General features: G+C 38.3%; 2 protein-coding genes across 3 annotated transcripts; both read left to right on the forward strand.

The window, feature by feature from the left end:
- Positions 1-1,215: 1,215 nt before the first annotated feature.
- On the forward strand, positions 1,216-14,441 carry LOC124413629. Its single transcript, XM_046894349.1, has 29 exons — positions 1,216-1,553; positions 2,007-2,285; positions 2,529-2,662; positions 2,759-2,924; positions 3,246-3,647; positions 4,416-4,489; positions 4,671-4,730; positions 5,404-5,507; positions 5,575-5,659; positions 5,869-6,100; positions 6,157-6,231; positions 6,296-6,433; positions 6,657-6,813; positions 6,892-6,927; positions 7,005-7,258; positions 7,862-7,954; positions 8,192-8,299; positions 8,711-8,986; positions 9,145-9,278; positions 9,588-9,753; positions 10,190-10,590; positions 10,650-10,713; positions 11,771-11,791; positions 12,287-12,314; positions 12,534-12,787; positions 12,881-13,156; positions 13,439-13,572; positions 13,659-13,824; positions 13,939-14,441. The coding sequence occupies exons 1-29, from the start codon at positions 1,308-1,310 to the stop codon at positions 14,338-14,340; spliced, it is 4,965 nt and encodes a 1,654-aa protein (XP_046750305.1). The 5' UTR covers positions 1,216-1,307; the 3' UTR covers positions 14,341-14,441.
- LOC124413398 lies at positions 5,342-11,752 on the forward strand. 2 transcript variants are annotated; one of them, XM_046893945.1, is made up of 6 exons: positions 5,342-5,507; positions 7,005-7,258; positions 8,711-8,986; positions 9,145-9,278; positions 9,588-9,753; positions 10,190-11,752. In XM_046893945.1, exons 2-6 carry the CDS (start codon positions 7,007-7,009, stop codon positions 10,592-10,594), a joined length of 1,233 nt encoding a protein of 410 aa, XP_046749901.1. In that variant the 5' UTR covers positions 5,342-5,507; positions 7,005-7,006; the 3' UTR covers positions 10,595-11,752. The 2 variants fall into 2 exon arrangements, with proteins under 2 accessions (XP_046749901.1, XP_046749902.1); XM_046893946.1 differs by lacking the exon at positions 5,342-5,507 and having other exon boundaries at positions 6,963-7,258.
- Positions 14,442-21,547: the final 7,106 nt, after the last annotated feature.

A 21,547-nucleotide genomic window follows, 5' to 3' on the forward strand; every position in this document is an offset into this window, starting at 1 on the left:
TCCATGCCAATTACGCGAGAAGCCCGCATTCGCCTCACAATCAGATATTTCTGCCGTGTTCTTTGCTCCGCACTCGCGTGCGTTTAATTGGCATCACATTGGTGTAAGTGTCTGAATTTACGACGAAATTTTCGAGCGATTTGAGCGATTGGTATTTCGAAAGACTTGAATGAAAATATCGTGATCAGGCATAAACTAATCTTCAACGAAATATTAATACTACTTTGTTGACATTGCCACGATATTCCACTGCATGATTATCATGTATAAAAAAAAAACAGTAAAATTTTAAATCTTCGAGTAAGCCGATTGCGGAATAGTGAATACCTTCATTCAGAAGGAACTTAATGTTGAATTTACATGAAGACTGCAAGACTAAAACCAGGCGTTAATATTATGACGAGGATTGATAAGCTGCGGAATCGGCACTCCATTCGCTCCGGCGTTTCACAGAACTAAATCGAACTGTCAAGGCCTTATGCACAGAGTGCATTGTGATTGGCGTCAAACACTCACGCAAACATCGATTCATTTCGATCACGTTGCATATTTACGTACACCACGATTTCTCGTACGACGTACAAACGCAGCTGCACTAAAGCTCAGTCAGTGCAATCGGCGGACACGCTATCCTCCGTAAAGCCTAATGTGCACCGTATATTTTGAATTGACACTTCAAGTCCTCCAAAGAAGAGCAAATTGATGCAAACGAGGTGAAGTTGACAGCTCAGCACGGCCAGGGACCTTAGATCGACATTTGAAAGCTACTGTCACGGGCCCAACAAGAAGAGGACAAAAGCTTATCACGGATTTGGACAATATATGGTCGGATTCTTCATTATCAATTTGCATTATTGTCCCAGTTCATTATCTCAACTGTATACGTTTTCAAACAACCAGGAAACAGAAATACTAATTATATATTTGACGAGAGACTCTGACGGATTGACATTACCTGCTAAATGACAATGTAGTTGTAAATTATGCATGGCACATGATTACAGCAGTCGTGCAAATGGAGGCGTATAAGTATCGCGAAAAGGCTGCGTGCCGTTTCAGTGCTATGCATTGACAGCTCAAATACCGTGTTTCAACTCTTCGCCATCAGACGGGTTTTCTTTCGAATGTAAATAATACTAATTTTCAAGTGAATCGCACTCTTTTCTCTGTTGATTTGCTATATTACACTTTCTGTTGAAGAAAAATTTGCAACCGTACGAAGGTAAGATACGACAGAAATTCCTTACCACCGACGAGTGGGAACTGAAGTTATATCGAGCAACCGCATCGGTATTCACACCTTCACGATGGACGTTCCGACGTGGTTGAACTCGTGTTACGTGCAAGCGGTCCTACGAAAAGCTGAGAAAGATGATTCCATCGAAGTGACCAGTATGACCGTGAAGCCAGCCACGGCCAAGGGTGACAATTATACGAGCGACATGCATCGCATCACCCTGGTCTTCTCACGGACACTCGAAGATCACCAAGTCACGGAGACGAGGTCTGTCATTGCGAAACTAGCACCCCAGGGCGGTTCTCGGGAGGAAATGGTAGTATCGTGAAAAGTTTGACGGTCAAGGTAGGGGGGGACTTTGGCGAAATTCTAGTGAAATATGACAAAAGCAAAAAAATTCAATTCATTTATAAAGTAATAAACTAGACGCCTTAGAAAACAACAGTGAAAATGTCCTTTCCAAGATATTTAGTCGATGTTAGTAAGTGTTTCGACAAAAAAAATTATAACCTTGTACGAGTAAAGTTGATGCGCAAGTAAAGTTTCGAAGAAGTCTTAGAAAAATATACATAAATTTCGAATCACTCGACTTATGAAGCTCAAATTCACATCGGATTGCAATTACAAGGTTCTCCGCAGATAGCAAAGAGCCATTCGACCAGTGATTTGAAACTTGAACTTCACCGAGGTTCCCCCCTTGAAGAGTCCTCGGAAATGTCAACTTGGTGAAGATCATTATTCTTGATCACAATTTTCCGCTCCTAAACAGATATCAGAGGGTGGATTTTTCGCGGTAGAAATGTCAATGATGTCAAAAACTCTGCCAATTATGCAGCAGATTCTTACCAAGTCAGGCAAGACTGCGTCACTAGCGGCGCGGTGTCTGCATGTCCAATACGAGAAGCCAGTGCACCTGATAGTCGAAGACCTTGCACCCGCCGGATTCAGAATGGCTGATCGCCAGAAAGGTCTTGATCTGGACCACTGTTTACTCGCAATTCGGAATTTAGCCATTTTCCACGCGAGTTCGGTAGCTCTCGCCGAAAAGGTGAGAAACTTTACTTATAAGTGTGAAAGGCGAGATCCGTTGGAGCATTTTTTTTTTTTGTTAGGTGAAAATTTTTCACATCTCAATATTTTTCTGAGTCGAAACTTGTTTTATACTTATTTTACAAGCCTGATTTGCGCGATAGTTTGAACATTTTATACATCACATGAAAGACATAAGTGCTTGAACAAATTTCTGGTCTTCGCTAAATAAAATCATTATTTTCCACTTTCCGAATTCAAGGATCTCGAAGCTGTATCAAAGTACACCAGAGGAATGTTTCACGAAGATCACCCATCTTCGATGATTGAATTTTTCAAAGCAGGCACGAGAACCCTAGCAGAAGAGGTTGAAAAGTGGATCGAACTCAGTCCAAGGTAAAAAAAAAGAAAAAAACCAGGCACCCCTTGGAGTAGGTACAGACTGTTCGATTGCAAGCTTGTTAAAATAAGAAAATCACACCCATTACGTAGGATTCATGAAAAAATGTCCAAGTTATCCGAAGTTGTCTATGAAAAAGCATGCGAAGTTACACATTTTCGAGAAGATGATTTCAACGTCATCAACCACGGTGATTTCTGGGTGAACAATATGCTGTTCCGCTACGATGAACGGCAGAAGCTGGCTGATCAAATATTCGTGAGTACAAAATTCTAAACTGAACTCCCAATATTGACTCTAATTCAAGATGCGCTCTAGCTGACCAAGGTGAGTAAAGTAAATGAAAAGTTTATGCGATGCTCGTGTATGTATTCGAATTTGAGTTCTACGTCGTAAGAACGTATCATGCGACAGTGAAAAATTAGGCGATTAAGATTAAGCGAATTATTTAACATCCATGAATCATGGAACGTTTCTGTCGAATCAAGGCTGACTTTGGTGAACAGCAACCAAGCAGTTTCACCGATCAAGCATGACCTTCGCACAGCATTAATTCGCACTCATTCATATTAATTGCAGGTAGACTTTCAATTTTCCCACTACGGTTCACCGTCAACGGATATCCTGTACTTTTTTGGTACCAGCCCGTCCGAAGAAGTTCGAACACACCATCGTGAATTCGTTTTGCGCGAATACCACCGCACGCTAACCGGTACCATGACTCAGCTGAAGTGCACCACAGAGCCACCGAGCTTCGACGATCTTCAGGATGTATTGAGGAAGCGTGCTTTCTGCGAGGCTATAGCAACGTTCACTATATTGCCGCTTGTTTTGGTCGATAAAAGCAACGCCAAAAGTTTAGACGAAATGATATCGGTGAATGGAAAATATGAGAATCCGGCCTATAAGGGGGATTCGTATCAGAAGTTGATGACTAGACTTCTACCATTGTTCGACGGCATGGGATTGCTGGACGTAATGTGAACTGGTCCATTAGAAGCACAATCTCTATTGTATGAACAGATTTCGACACAACAGTCGGAGATTCATTAAATGACTTGGATATTGGATAAATAATTGCAGAATATTCGAACAGTCCAGTTTTACAACTATATAAACTCTAAATGTTCACAAATATTGTGCTTTTCATGTACAGATATCAATATGCTGTAGGTATTATTCCGAAATTTCGGGTAAGATTGTAGATACGATTAAAATCAATAGAAAACTGAATCCGTAAATTTCAGTGTAGTCAGTCATTTCTATTTTTAGATAATAGACGATCTTGCTTTCGATGGTGAAATCCAATCCGTTACAATTTTTCTAAAACACGACTTTCCTTCAATATTGTTAATGAACATTACGACCGTAACGCTATACAATCTCGATCAAACTTTAACACTTGATCTGAAAAATTGAATAAATCACATATCAGAAGACTCGCGTTATTTTAAAGGAAAAAGCAGACTCTGGATCAAACTAGTTTGGTTAAAATAAGTGAAGCAGATTTCCATAGCACCCTTAGTATTTCTTCAAAACATCACGCCCTTATTTAATCCTATAAAAACCTTCACAAACTGGAACACATCTGAAGATATAAAAAAAAATCGAACCTTCTCTAAAATATCTATTCAATTTTACGCTTTGTCGTGGATAAAATTGTTACCACGATCGATAAAGAGACAGTGATGTGATCTCAATTCACATTGTAAAAGACTCGATGCACCAAGCCAAGCAAGTTGACCGCAGCATTTCGCTCGTGAGGCACCACCTCGCGGTGATGACTTACAATCTTTCATGTTCCTGACTCAAGACTCAAACCTGTGAACATGCTCGTGCTGAGAAGATTTTATGCGCAGCACTGGCTCCATCTGACTGTTGAAGGTTTCCTTCACTTTCTGGCGGAACTACCGTAGGCTAAATTTCTATAGTGAGGTAACTTTAATGCTTGGAAATGTCACTCTGCAATCTCACAGTTGTATCGGTGTGCAACTTTACTTCCAGCTATGACATTCAGTATGATTTTCCTACGGTCATATTTGCGCAGCACGAGGATGGTTACTTGTAAGAAAAATCGAATATCTAGTTCACGTCAAAATGTTGTGGTGCGGTGGTTGAAACGCATAGAGTTGAAATGTTACGCGAGAAATAGGAAAATCAAAATGAGGAGTGGACTTGAATGAAAGAACGAGTAAAATATCACTGTTTTTTACTATCATCAAAGTCTCCGCATTGCTGGTGTAAAAATACCGTAGTCAGCGCAATTCTATATGCAATGCCCAATATGCAATATAAATATGAGCAAAAAATTTTTACGCCCTTCCGCCCTCCCCAAACGATCCTTACCCTCACCATTGATCTTTACAGACGAAGACAGAAAGACGTGGACAAGACCTCTATTTTTTAACCAAGCTCTTTCTCTATGTCTATGTCTATGACTTTCTCTATGAGTCTATGCCTTATCGAGTTTCCATCTCTAAGTTTGTTTTTAATCATAGATAAGTCTCTTTGCGTAGTGAGCCGTGTCTAAGTCTGATAATGAAAACACGTGGGATATGAAGTATAGTAGCTTATCTAGCTCTACAACTTTATCGTTCTCAAGGCTATTCGACTAGTCGGAGGATACATTCCTGCTCATGTCAACCGCAGTCGCAGTAGATACCCACCCAGCGTCACCAGCTGTAAACAGAAATTTTAACCTTCGAGAGTTTCAGTTGAGCTAGCACCGGTATACCAGAAAGGAGTATCTGCTAGTGAATACAAGTTCACCCAGTGCTAAATTCGAATATAAGACGTGGATTCAATTGCTCACATCACGCACCTCCGACATATTGTTGAAAGGTAGTTTTGCCAGACTGACATTCACTTTATTCGCTTGTATAATCTAGCGCATATTCGAATTATACAGTTCCGCCATACGTAGATAATAGTCATACATACGGGTGTATGCACGCGCCATGTAGCGAAACATTGTTTGGGAACGTTAGAAAAACGTAAATTTCTTCTCACAAAGTGATATCCCTACTGGAAATGTTCGTGTGATATATCGTGGAGAATAAAGTATCTAATAGATCACATTATAAGTCAGAAACATATTCCAACAGTTGCCTTATCAATAAATTTACCACGTATTTCTATACATAAATGTTTCGAGTTCTGAAAATTATTTTGTTATTCATCATGTGACTCGTTGTATGATTAGAACTATCGGAAAAATAAACAAAGAACGTCTAGTTTCCTGGGCCGGGAATGAACTTTTCCCCGAGGTACTGATAACCAGTGATGCTGTTCTGATGTGTGATGAACAGTCTTGTAATGATAACTCTCAATCGCTGCGAAAGAACTTGAATACATTCAAACATTATCACAATTTATTATGTATCGCTATATCAATATTATTTGATTTTCTAATGCAACATTATCCGAATTTAATGGCAAGGAATCACAATTATTCACAATAAATTGCAATGAATCACAAATTGTGCTATAGTTTGAATATATTCAAGTTCTTTTGCAGCTTGTCGAGAGTTATGATCAATCACACACTACCGTCAAGTACATGCCTGTTAATTCATGATAATAGCACGATTAAAACTTGACCCGTAGCTTCCACATTTCTCTGGAATCAGACTGTTGCCCCCAACCTTATCCAACTGCAAATGATAATCATATCAGGCGTTAGCATCACTGCTTATCAATACGGCAGATATGAAATCAACCCCGGCCCAGAAGCCTCTCTTTTTTATTCTTCCTTCAGATCTGATCGTGTAACGAATAACCGGTGACAGAACCTAATCACTCGTTTATAAAAATACGTGATAAATTTTACTAATAAATCATACATTGGAATCGGTCATAACATGTTGTCAGAAATACTTGATGTTTCTCTCATAAAAATTGTAAAAATAATATTAAATAAGACAAAAGACATTAGTTTGATAATGAACTTCAATTATAAGACTTTATCTTCACGTTTGAATCACACTCTAGCCTAATAATCAATTTATTTCTGTTATTAATATGTCGTTAAAAAATCAAACTAATAATCGGCTTAGCCCGGATCAGCTTGGCAATTTACGCAATAACATACAAACGGCGCTAATGTGTGCGTGCAACTTGCATGGTGTACCAGCGAGACACCATGCAAGTAATTCAATCGGTCATTTTTAGCCGTAGAAAAATGGTACCAGATTTAAAAATTTATTAGATTACATTGTTTTTATAGATTACATCACTGTTACCTACGGAAGAGGGAAGCTCCGTAACTGTACGGACTGTACACCTTAACCGATTAGTGGGCAGCAGCCTGTTAATTGTTGATCAATTAAATTCTTTTAGCGATGGCGTGGGAGAAACCGGATTGGCTCGACGCATGTTGCATACAAAATTACCTGCAGCAATCTGCAGAAATCGAATCGCTGGAAGTAACCGGTATAACCGTTGAACCGGCGGTGGAGGAGGGGGAAAATTTTTGCAGTGATATATATCGCGTGGTTGTGGAATTGTCGTGGGTTGAGCGAGGTCATAAAGTTGCCGGGAAGAGATGTTACGTATTAAAAGTTGCGCCGCATGATAAAATTCGAGAAAAACAGGTAGGGAAAATCCCAACCTAGGATAAATAATCCTTTCATTTAAAAACATGATAATTTCATAATTACCACGCTGTCAGCCGACACTAAACCAAAACACACTAGCAGAATATCATATGTGAAATACATTTGTAGAATGCATTTATTGCTCCACATGACGTTAAACGTGGAACTTTCGTCAAATTAAAATTCATTTAATTCGTCAAAAATGTCAATGCCTGAACGTAGCTTTGACGTCCCGCAGGCAAAAGTATTCAATAAACTTTGATGGGCGTTGAATTCACATTGACACAAGTTTCGTAAACACATATATTACTTCGATAATTATTTGCTTTGATAAACGTGTTGGCTGGCTATTGAATTTCACATGATTTCAAACAGAATAAGCTACTTCAAATAGAATAAGCTACAGTGTTCGAAACAATAACGCTGAAGCTACAGGCAGCCAAATTTGGTGAACAAATATTTATTAAAAACGGTCTATGAAACCCAAAAACTTGAGGGAGGCTTCTGCTTTGTTGGGCCAAAATTTGTTCGATTTTTTGTGAATCATTTATGAAAAAAAACATTAAACATAGAATGTTGATATTTGGTATGTTTACTAAGCGATCTTCATTGACTATGATAATATATTTTGAAGTTCGCTTGCAGAAGTGCTTCTACACGCCCCAGATGGGCAATCGTTATGAAATTTGGCAGGCACGTGTGCAACAAACGTCTTCATTAGTTAAACTAGAATGATCCAAAAATATTGAAATGTTTCTATTTTATAAACAAAGGCCTGCAAAAATTTTTGCCGAAAAACTAAACTTCTCCTGCGATCGCTCGCTATTTCTTTATTTTTCAATATTCTCTCTTTATTCTAGTTCAACTTATACACAATGTCGTACAAAGTGAAAATATCATCAAGTTTTTTGCTTCGGGTCACCTGTCCAGGACGTAGGACTTCCGCAAGCGAAGAATATCATTGCGGCGCCTCCCACTCCCAGTACCATGTTTTGTCAAACTTTAAGAAATATTATCACATTCAATAAAGACCGCTTGGTAAACATACCAAATATGAACATTCTGTATTCAATATTTTTTGCATAAAAAAATTCGTTGAACAGACATAGGTCTGCAAAATAGAAAAAAAAGCTTCAATCCTAAACGAACAAAAAGATGCTGGCCTTGTTTCTGTGATACTCTCAAGAAACAAGATGTCCTCTTTTATTACATAATTCATCAACGTATGTTTCGTTAATTCTAAATAATAAATCTACATAATTATAGTTAAATTGAATCTAAATAAATAAATAATAATGAATATTTACTGACAGTAACATCATCGCGTATAGTTAGTCACGAACCCCTTAACGTTCTATACTCAAGTACAATGAGTCTCGAATGATTTGTAAAGTTATCGCAATATTTGACGTAATCAATGTTTGTATTCATTTATTGCTCTTCAACTAGGTTATGGAAACCGGAATATTTCAAAGGGAAATGTCGATAGTGACGAATGTTTTGCCGAGGATAAATGAAATGATGCCTAAATTAAATATCCCGCGATTCAATCCGCTCTTTCATCACGTCCAATGCGAAAAACCACTTCTTCTGATGATGGAAGACTTGAAAGCGAATGGCTATGAGACAGCAAATCGCCAAATGGGCCTCGACCTGGACCACTCTCTGATGGTCATGAAGAATATCGCCATATTTCACGCCTGTTCTGTGGCGCTTGATGAGCAGGTATAAAATACCAATATTTCAAGTACCGAAGGTTCGTTAATGACGTTGTGTGATGAAAGTTTTCCATATCTTGCGCGATTTATTAGTCAAATATGACATCGACGATGAAGAATAACTATGAACACGGCATACCTAACTGAACTTGCAATTTCTTTAAGGACCCAAATGCTGTGACGAAGTACAGGCGGGGGAAATTTCGTGATGACGAGACTGTTGAGGTGCGAAAATATTACAAGGAAAATATTATAAACCTTGCAGGAACAATGAAAAATTGGCACGAGATAGACCCGCGGTATGATATGTTTTCTAAAAAATTCTAAAATGTATTTTTCTACAACAATACTTTTTGCCACGCGTGTTTGGAAAGTTTGATTCTTTAAACTTGTAGAGCGTGCTTAAGGTGCCACGTTTCCAAAAAGTGCTTATCACATGTCGCATCATACGTGCAAATAAACGGTATCCTACTCCTGTGACCGTAGCACTCGTCTTGACCCACGCTGAGAGTTTCACATCTGTCGGAAAACGCCTCCTTTCTGCACTCGTAACATATCGCACTATTTTCATTCAACTCCAATCACAAAAAACTTCTCTGTTCACGTAGGATTCCAGAAAAAATATTAAAGCTGTCCGAATCCGCACATAAAAAGGGATGCGATGGTTACCGTTATCAACCGGGTGGTTTCAATGTTCTTAACCATGGAGACTTATGGATAAACAATATCATGTTTCGCTATGACGAATATCACAAGCCTGTCGATGTTATGTTCGTAAGTGAATCGAATCGTATGTACTTTGATTCGTACGATTAATGGCGAAGATCCATTAGGTGTGCTACATCAGTGGCGTAAATATAGTGCTCGTATTGTTCAATTGAATTCAGCTCTTATCGGAATGAATTAATTTATTAGAAAATCTATTTTTTTTCTTGAATTTACTTTGGTGTCAACGGTCGAAGTAATTAAAACTCATTGTCAGAAAATTTTGGTTTCGACGACTGTGCCCTTAGCAGAGGATTCTCTCAGGAAGACTGTAATTTGTTTATTTGATAAGTATACGATATGAACATTAAACGATACAAAAAAAAAACAATACCTAACAGCACCGATGAAGCGAAATTTGGATCCATAGTAATCCGAAATCAAAGCGAAAATCCACCAAGCATAAGCATATGTCAATTTCTTATTTTTTGTTACCCTTCTGCAGGTGGACTTTCAACTCTGTCATCAGGCCTCACCGGCTGCAGACATTCTCCACTTTTTTGCCACGAGTCTGTCGGACGATGTAGAATTAAATTACCGTGAAAAACTCGTTCTCGAGTATCACGTCTGGTTGACCAGCACGATGGCAAACCTCGAGTGCAAGACGAAGACACCGAGCTACAACGAGTTGCGTGATATACTGGAAAAACATGCTTTCATTGAAACGATTATATCTTTCAACTCATTGCCGAATTTTATAAAAGATAGAAGCCAAAAAATGAATCTTGCCAACCTATTTTCACCAAAAGATGGGCAGTTTTTCAATCCAGCCCACCAGGGGACGCGATATAAACAGATTATGACGAGACGTCTGCCAATGTATGACAGTATGGGGCTTCTGGACTCGTGAAATTATTGCGGAATTAGTTTCTGTACGAAATTTTGCGTGTTAAGAAAATTGCAAGTATCATGGCGTTAAAAATACCGGAGCTTCTTGTAACGATTGGCTTCATGTTGTTCGAGGTACAGGTCAATTAATTTTTTTCAAATAACGATCATAATATTGGTGTATGGAAATATGGTTGTTACAAGAATTACAGAAAGTTTTATCAGTTAGCAACTCTCAGAAGTTTCAACTTCTGACCCTTATGCCACGAGTTACAACAGGCAAGGCTATGCGTTCGTCGAATATATTAATTGTTCCCGAGAGATTTTGTTCGCAATTTAAAAATGTTTGCTAGTACAAAAAAATACGTCATTTGATTCATTTTTTTCTCTTTTTTATGTAATTCACTTATCTTGACAAGGTTATACGAGTCGCAAATGTCAGCCAATTATACTGCATTCATTCTGAAATTGCACAAGCGTAGTGGGGATATATGTGCAGTCACGTGTAATCTCTTATCGAGTGCGTGACTTATAGATACACAATGGATCAATGCTTGTTATTTTATCATCATCGTGATGCTCATACCTGTAGAAACAAAGAAGTCGCTGCCCCGTCTACCTTATAATTTAAATATAAAGTCAGATTGTTTAATCTTCTTTCCCAACCGTGACCCTTGTCAGTGTCAAATGAATAAATAAATATTCCGCCTTATCTCTGTACGTACGATAATTACAAGGTGCTGTAACGTAGTGACGGATTATTTTGGTGGAATTCGAAAAAACAAGAGCAAAAAAAAAAAAAAATCCTTCAAGATTTAGATTTGTAGGAAATTGCCAGATAATTTGCGTGGATTGAAGCTGCCTTGATGATTGATTCTTCATTACATGACTTGCTCCCACCGCACGCACAATGGCATAGCCTTGAACGTTGTCCGCATTCACGAAAGGTTTGAATTTTCAACTGACTGAAAGGATGCACACGCCACACCGTTTGGATCCTGTATCGGCCGAATGAAATCCACGCTACCTACGACAAGGCTATATAAGAACGACGAGGAGACGAGAACTCGTTTCATTGCAAAAGGAAGATCCGCGCCGCGTTACTGCATAACAGATTTCGTGTTTTCTGTGAAATTTTGCTAGTGATAACCATTTAATGCCAAGGACTACGCGAGTTATTTATATTTCTAAAAAATAGATTATTTGTGACGAATTAAAGGTAAGAGCTCAAATTGGAGCAGTTTCAGTTTTTTAATCCAAATTCAATTCAACGCAATATCCATGTAGCTTCTTCCGATTGACGATCATATAGTAAATAGTTAGCAAAAATTAAGAACACATATCTTCTTTGTAATACAGGTTAAACAGCTTTTTTGATTAGCGAAAAGTTAGATATTATATGATGTTCACGTAATTTTAAATTTGACTTACTTGTAAACGAGATTTTTCATTCAGCTGAAATTTTGAACAGCAACTTCATCGTAATAAAATTATTGGCGATGAACAGTTTTCCAAATTTTGATATGGTTATTGAAATTGAATCATGATATTTACGCGCATGTAATATTATAACCGCAATTATATTTCTCTGTCCGCATGCTTGCTTTCGCATAATACATACGTGAAATAAATGAGTTATTGAAAAGAACATGTGAAAAAAATGTAATCTTTTATTCAAATATGGAGAGTGTTCAGAAAAAATTGATTAAACCAGAATGTGCCGATAAAGTGTCAAGTGACATGTAGATTTATTATCACCCAGAGCTTGCCTCACACAGATACACTCTAAAAGAATTTCTGACTGACTAAATTCAGCTTGAGTATGTAACGCAACCATTTTGCATTGATAAACATTGTAACGTCATTTCCATTTTTAAATTCCATTCACGTCAGAGTAACTTGTCTAGCATATGAATGAATGACTGTTAACGGGAGACGAATTCATCGTGCAAATTTCCCAGTGTCGAAAATGGAAATTCTAAACTGGTTGAACCCGTCCTTCATACAAAAAATACTGCGAAAAACTGAAGAGGATGACTCAATCGAAGTATCTGACGTAAGTGTGAAGCCTGGCACGTCGAAAGGGGATAATTATCTAGGAGATCTCCTCCGCGTGAATGTCGATTTTTGTCGGAGTAAAAAACATGAGAAAACCGCAGAAACAACATCCCTGATTGTAAAAGTGGCTCCCCAAGGTGACTTTCGCGAGGATTTGGTAATGAAATAAAATTAGAATTTGACATTAAAAGCATGCTTGTAGGAAAGGATTTAATTTTTCTTCTTATATTTATTGTAAAATTTCGAACAGGTGACGAGCGGTAAATTGTACGAGACGGAAATCTCGATGCTGTCGAATACCTTGCCTCGGATGGAGGATCCTCACGTTGGAGTCGGTACGATATCGTTAGCTCCACGGTATATTTATTCTCAGGTTGAAGTGCCGATTCACCTGATAATGGAGGACTTGAAGCTAAGAGGGTTACAGATAGCCGATCGACATGCGGGTCTTGATTTGGAGCATTGCTTGATCGCGGTCCGGAAGCTTGCTGTTTTTCACGCTCGTTCGGTAGCTCTACGAGATAAGGTGCGTTCATATACCTAACAGTTTTGTAGTTTTTAATTTCTCGGAAGTGGACGTTTCATTAGTATGGCAGAACTTGACCAAAGATAAGTGCCTAGAAAACCCGTTCAATCTAGTCTACTAGCCCTGATCATTTTGGCCCCCCATAACATTTCCGTAATAACTTTACGATATGGTTAGAATTCTGTATAGTGATAAGAAATAAAATACTGGCACGTATAATATTCTAATTTTTTTTACGGTGAGATTGATTTTTAACGTCTAATATGACGAACCAAATTCAAGGATCCGCAAGCACTAATAAGATACGACAGAGGATTGTGCCACAAAAATCAGCCAGCATCGTTAGTTGCATTTGTCAATGGATGTGCAGAGGCTCTGGGCAAACAGGTCGCCAAATGGCCAGAATTGAACCCAAGGTAATAGCTCTCTAGCGAAATTTGTTTCTTAGGTTACACAAGAATATTATCTGAATTTGTTTGAAAAAATAAGCTTTATTTGGTAGGATTCACGAAAAGCTTATGAAATTATCACCAGTATTTTACGAAAAAGGATCGGAAAGCACTAGATTTAACCAGGATGATTTCAACGTCCTTAATCATGGAGATTTCTGGGTAAACAATATGATGTTCAAATACGACGAGCGAAAAAAGCCGATCGAAGCGATATTCGTAAGTTGATATTTCATGCTATGGTCGAATTTTATTTCAATCTACGTATTAACTTATCCACGTGAAATATGAAATAATATACGAGCGTTTGTTTAATCATATCTCGAATTGCAGGTGGACTTCCAATTCAGCAAACACGGCTCACCGGCTATAGATCTGCTCTACTTTTTTGGCACGAGTCCGTCCGACGATGTCAGAATTCACCACCGCGATTTACTCTTGCGAGAGTATCACGCTTCGCTGACCGCCACCATGGCTGAACTAAAGTGCAGCACGGAAGCACCAGCCTTCGACAAGCTACAAGAGGCGCTACGAAAACGAGCTTTCTACGAAGTGATTGCGTCCTTTGTTATACTGCCGCTTGTCCTGGTCGAAGTGGAAGTACAGAAGGGCTTAGACGAAATAATAAAGCCGGATGGGACGCATGAGAATCCGGGATTCCAGAGTGAAATATACCGGAAGGTCATGACGAGAGTTCTACCATTGTTCGACAGCATGGGATTGTTGGATGTGTAGCCGTGCATAATTATTACCGTGAATCTCTTGTAGTTTTTCACAAAAACGAAACAGCATCAGGAATGCCGAACTACGTAACAGTAACAGTAATCATCCGTAAAGAAATCATCATTCTTTTATTTCATTCGATTATAATCTTTCCATTAATCGCCTACATTTGACAGTATTTTAATATACATATAGTGTAGTATTGAAAGTTAGATTACAATAGAATGAGATAGGATAAGTGATAGGCAAAAGTCAGGTTGTGCTTACAGTGTAAAACATTGTTCTGAGAAAATATATTTTTTATCTAGTAATTCCAAACTTCATATTATGCTGTGATTGAGTGTACAATTTATCGACACTGGATCGTTTACTGACGTCCAAATGTGATACGCGAAGTTTCCGGGAATGTGACGCAGTTAAGAAAGGTCAGGACTATCAATTTCAGCGAATATCGATGTAAACTGATAAAGATATCTGTCAACATACGTCACCAGGGAATAAATATTTGTTATATACATATAGGTACAGCATAGAAACAGACTTTTAACAGACAGAAATAATCGTTGATTGAGTGAAACGAAGGTTACAGTGACTTATAACCCAGTACTCGCTTCATCACGCTCTGTTATGAAACGAAATTACACTAGGACCATTAAAAAGATGTTAAAAATGGTTTTTTGCGTCAAATACTGATGAGCCTTTTATTAATAGACACGTCAATGTACAAAAACAACGTCGTCTTAAGATGTTCAATGGAAACATCCGCATTTCACACTCCTTATCTTCTGTCATTGAACTCATGCACATAATCTTATCTAGACGATATGATACTGTAAATTGAGGCCAGGCATCTGGCTTGTCGAAGAGCTTCGGCCATTGAATTGGAATCAAGCTGCGATCTGAATATTAACTCCGTGGTAATCTGGATCTTGGCAGGAGAAGTCGAGGAAAATAAAATAGCTAATTGTAGTAAAAAGCCATATTTTTTTACAGCACCGTGCATAAATGCAAATGTCACAGTTAATGTGAGAGTTTGTCTTACCGCGCAATGTCCCAATTTTCTCAAATGAATTAATGAAAAATGAGTAAGCAAAATCACCAAGCTTTGATGTAAAAATATTAGACGCGAGGTTGTCTGATAAATTTTTAGCCTCGAACACATACTTCATGGCCATATTAATACTTCTATATACTTTGTACAGCGGAGACTCCATGTAGATAATACGTGGAGTAAACTGAGCAAGAATGGAGGTTCAGGAATTAATTGAGAAAAATTTTGCGACTTACGAATAAATGTGAACATAGTACGACAGAAATAATCGCGCGTAATAATGTTCCGATCATTACAACCTTTCATCATATAAATGCTATCCAACTAAGAAATGTTAGTTGACTCATAACCCGAAGAAGTGATAAAAATACGGAAGACGAAATGAATGATAATTTTAAGGTCGTGTTTTCATTCAATTAGCATGAGATAATAAGAGAAAAATTCGATCCCATGAGTCAACAAAGTCAGATAAAGCTTCTGACGAGCAGAGGCAAAAGTTGAAGAGCAAAAGTGTTAAGCTGACTTAAAATTTCTCTTCAAGATTACAGGTATATATGTATACAGGTGCAGTTATACCATGAAATTTTGATAAGCCAAATCACTTGAGCTTATATTTGAATGTTAAAAACTGATTGCCTCATAATCGAGGAAGAGTATCAAAAGATTAATTCAACTCACGAATGGGATATTTCAATTCTTGTATAAAAGCACAAAAAATAATACTTTCGTTAAGAAGTTTGTGATGTAATTTTAAATTCTTATTATCAAAAATAATAAACTGGTATCCTTCGGATTTTCGTTTCATCGTACTTCTGGATGCCAAGTTATTCGAACAACTTAATTGTTCTCATCAAGACCCTAATACCGGCAAATTACATATCAACGTCTAGAAAGTAATTAACGCTGTTAGTAATTACACCAGTTGGTGGGCAGCCTTCCATGTTGACTCGAGTCAACCTAAGATAATTAGAATCATACGCCAGAACGTTAGCGGAGGTGTGAATTTCAGTCCAATAACTCTGCTTTACGTTCGATGATAAAAGCCAAGCACTTAAATGACACTATTGAGAAAATATTGAGACCTACAGTTTCTAGTTTTTGATCACAAATATTTTTTAAATAAGTCTCACAGCTATTTTCACCAACTTCCTCGGATAACGGCAGAAAACATATTATCTTGAACATAAAAATTCATTGATCCACGAATCGACGTGTTGCATGGAAACAAATTTCATAATCAAGTGTCAGTTTTGATGAAAAATATCATTTCTCTGTCACTCCTTCTCCAGTCCATCTCCCTTTCTCTCTCACGCAACAATTACGGTGAGTGGCTTTTGTTTACTAATATACAGTAACACTTTTCGGAGTGTTTCTAATACATTAACTGACGCAGCTTTAGGATATCGACGAAAACTAGACGTCGATGCCGTTGGTTACTTCGGTAAAAATGAATCGGATACTCTTTGACGGATCGGTGTTAAGCGCGATAGTATTTTACCCAAAAATAAAAGGTCCCGTCATCATCATCCCAAATATTTTTGTCCCTGAAGAATTTCTCATGACTGAACGCAAGGCAATACTTGACTTTAGAATGCGATTTTAAATAATAAGAAACTATTGCACAATTTCTTTAGAGTTCTTCCTGACATTTTATATTCTCATAGTATAAAGTAATACTGATCATCAGTGAGAAAAACTGAGCAATAATTTAAATTTCCTGTAACTATGTCGTTGAAATTTTGCAAAAACTTTTTGCCATCATTTTTCAAAAGAATTAATGGCACGTCTGTTCATGAACTTGTTCAAGTAATTATTATCGGTTCTTTTTCAACCATAGACAGACGTGGCCATAAATACAGATTCAATTCAATTATTATGCACAGGAATGCGGAAAGGATTTTAAAACTCAGGTCTTAAGTTGCAGAAAAAGCCTTTGGAAGGCATAGCAGGAATAGCAGGTCACAGAAAAGAGAAGTTGATCCTTACATCTGACCAAAGAACATGCCTTATTCCTATACGACTGTATGCGGAATGCTAATTGAACATAGATTCATCGGTATGCCAGTTGAATTTGTATCACACTATTATCGTTTAGCGAAGTTTCGACGGCCAGGACTGTAGATTCCATTGAATGGTGCCAACTTCCGTTCAGCTTACAGGCATCGGTAAGTGGAATAAATTGGCTTGATTAGATAATCGAAACGTTCCTTGAACGGTGTTAGTTGAAAGTTAGTAAACTTTTCGCTAGATTGAATGCAATCTGAGTAACAATGCGACATGAAATGACATAAAATTCCGTCAAAGAATAAAAGTGGATGTCAATATTCGTCGTTTTACAAGCGGTAGTTAATATCATTATACCATTATACCATTAGTGTATCGAACCAGCAGCAGGATAAATGACTTTTAACATTTCTGAGTAGAATTCTAAATGAGAGAACGCGCGTTCTTTAAAAATCGTCGCAGGCCTGGACATTTAACCGATAATCCTCGCAGAGGACGATTTATCGATTGAATCGAGGATCTCAACGACCCGGACATTAATGACGATGATTTAGATTATTCCTCGTTGCGACTCGATGAAGTGATTATGAATTTATATATTTGAGGGAAAAATTGCTCCACTACTCGATGGTGAGTGAGAATCAATAAAGATGTGCGAAGACCTTGAAATACACGCGTATAAATAAATTAATGAATATTGGAATTCAAATGAAACGATTTTTTTCTAGTCCAATAGAGATAGTGAAATAAATTTTGTTGACAATTTATACGCCGAGTAATTTGAATATCAGGTACCACGCGAATTGCGCTGGTGAAAAATGGTCATTTCACAATTCCACTTTCAATACAGGTAATATAATTGGATCGAACGAGCGCTGAATTTATCGTTCTAGTTAATTGCATCAGTAAAACGAATGCATGGTCGAGTTTAGGCGAAATACGATGCAGAAACGGGCACCACACTGCACCGAGAACGGTAGTTATTCTACGTAAATTCTCTCTTCCTCTTCCTCTCCTTCTCTATCAATCTCTTTTCTCCACCTCGCTTTCCCTCTATACATCAACCCGATACTTTCCATCGTCTAGTACTTCCGCAGTCTTCCGGGATGTTAGATTTTCTCACTCGGATGGAATTTAAATCGAATCATTCAACTACTATGTATTCTAGCAAGTTTGTAGTTCATTGACAGATTACGACTAAAACATCAATATAATATCGATGATCGATAAAAATTTTTGTGCGCCACAAATAAATTACCAGAAAAAAACTTTCACCGTCAGTCACAGAAGAATCAGTACATTAATTTGCATTTCGAAATACGTTAATTCTATTCCTGGATTGAAAAAACTTGCTACCATGGTAAAATTGACAGTGTTCCAGTCCGAATATCGTCGGATTGGAGAAGAACAGTTCCACAGGTGTGGAGCTCAGTGGTAGCGATTAGAACAGATAAGAGACGCAAACTATCGGGTCGAGGGTAGAGCTGATTAACGGATCAAGCGAGAGTGGCAGAATATCCCGCGGCATCTGACGGCGATAGAAGGGTTAGTCAAGGTGAATAGAAGTTTGCGCTTGGCGTCGAAGACGATCGTATAACGGGTGAACGAGCCCGTTGAACTTGACGGCGTCGTTGTCCACGAGTCCATTGTATCGACACCCGGCGAAGTCGACTTTCTTGCTATTATAGGAGACCCCTGGTGCTTTCGAGCTTTTGAAAGGCGGACGGAAAGCTTTGCGGTTTCTCGTTTACAGAATTTCAAAACTACACCAGTTGCTTTGAGAATCATGCGAAAAATAAGGGCGTGGCTGCAATGATTTACCGAAAATTGAAATTTATCTATTTATTTTTACAACACCTATGATAAAATACAGCCCATCCCGAGGACGCGAGGTACGATTTATACGTGCACCTACTTTCAGCCCTGCACGGAACCCAATTTGGCGGAAAGAATGCAAGGTAGATACGTTGGTGGTTCTTTAACGAAACCGCGGCTTCGCCCCCAGACTTGGATTTTGCAAATAGTCCTGATTACCGGGTATTGAATTGACCTTGAAGGGCGTGTTTGTATTCTCGGAACTTCTCACTGGAATCTTGAAGCAATTAGGAAATGCTTGAAACGTCGATTTCACCAGGAGGCAACGGCTATACATCCTGGGATATACGTCCACGTTTCCGCAGCAGGTACTAACGCTGCTGCTCTAGGGTACTGAATGGCCTGAGTTGGGACGACGTCGGTATTTAATTGAAAAGCTATAACTATGATTAAACATTCCATCGTGGTTTTTATCGGGACCTCGATTAATTGCTTTTTCCAGAGCTTTCGATTAATGAGAACACCCAACACTTTGATAACCATTGTAGTATATTAGGTACGTCATAGTTTTGTAATAATTTTTGGGTGTGTCGTAGCCACTTCAAAAATGTCTCAATCACGTGACTCCGAATTATCGTGGAAAATGTATAATATTTTCACGCGAATTCATGGGCACAGAAGAATATGAGTAATAATTTTAATCATCGGATATTCCATTAGTCTACATTCACGGTGCTACATAAGAACTTTTGTTCTACTTCTGAAGATTTAGAAGTTTTACGGCTATCTTAGCAAGATGAAAGTTTTATTCACAGTGGATATAAATTTAGGTGAAAACACGTGCATTACGCCAATTAGCAATTAAATACATGCACCCAGAGTAGGCGGTAAATTTTTCAGTAGGTAAGTGTACTCGTCTAATGAGATCTAATGGGGTAATGGATAAGATGAATATGCCGGAAATAGGTACCGCAGGAGTATCAGCGGGGAGTTCAAAGCAGGTATAACCTTACAAAAGAAGGGGACAGTATCTAATGAGGGAACTTTGTACAAGAACTTGTCTTTCATCATTTACAGATTCACTATCATCAACGAATACTCAGTGTCGATCACTAACTATTTTATTTCTCTGCTTCAATCGTTCTTCCAAAAAATCTCTACCAGATGCCAGAGCTGGTGACATTTTTCTATCCGCGTTATCTACGAGGTAGTCGTAGTCAAAACAACGACATATTTTAGATTCACCATTACTTCAAATTTATCTGTCGGCGGTGTTAAATATGCTCATAATCGAGGCCACTGAAGGTCGCTTAAAATAAGTGGAACTTTCACTTATTGCGTGACGCCAAGGCTGCAGATTATGACGCAATCATTATCTCCAAAAAAACGCCCTTCAAAGATTTCGTTACGTGATTGTGATTGAAGTAATTTCGTACCTCAATCTTCGCAGAAATTATCTGACTGACAACGAGAAAAGTAAGATATTAGATGAGGACACCCTTGTCCCCCTTTGAGGCTGATCAGGCCCTTACATTTATTCAACTCGAAACTTTTGAATACGGTAATTCGCTGATACCTTCGTATGACACTAAGGCTTAAGAGGAAATACGTCAGGTGCATAGTTACGATTCGGAATCTTGCCAAGTTTCAGAGACGAGTTCCGCGACCCTCAAGAAACAGGTGAAAATATACGCCAGATATTTTCTTTTATCATCTCGGCGCGTATAAGAGACCCTTACATCATTCCTGACCAAATATCGCGTCACTTGCCCCTTTGGGATTGCCCAAGGAAGTGGAAACGACACCCTTAGTCTCTGACATCGTGCCGTTCTCCTCAGGGTACTCTTCGCCGCGAGTTCCGTTCTCCTTTTTTCTTCTCCTTGCTCTTCTTTGTTTTTATTTTTCCATTTTTTCCATCCCGAATAGTCCATACGTCTTGTCACCGATACACTATCACATCGACTACATAATCTATCATGACTGTGTTCCTCGAACTGATGCGAGGTTCTTTTTTTTTTTTATCCGTTCTCTTCGTTATTTTTCGTTATTGATTGCACGCGGTTTATCGACTCCTTCCACTGCATTGACTTAAAATCATGAACAACGGTCGTCTGCTTCTATTCGGCGGAGATAATTAAGTACTCGTTGCTTCACTACAGTTTTAAAAGGACAACGCGTTGATGAATTCTTTCTTCAAACGACTTCTCTGTTTTATGTCTTTCACGGATACTTGCGACTTTAATGAGTTCTTGACAAGTGCCTACAATTAAGAATATAACAATATTACCCTGGTCATCACGGGCAGGAAAAAACAGTTAAAAAAAACCACAATCTCGTAAGAAATGTCAA

The sequence above is a fragment of the Diprion similis genome, chromosome 12 (assembly GCF_021155765.1).
Source record: "Diprion similis isolate iyDipSimi1 chromosome 12, iyDipSimi1.1, whole genome shotgun sequence".
Lineage (NCBI taxonomy): Eukaryota > Metazoa > Arthropoda > Insecta > Hymenoptera > Diprionidae > Diprion > Diprion similis.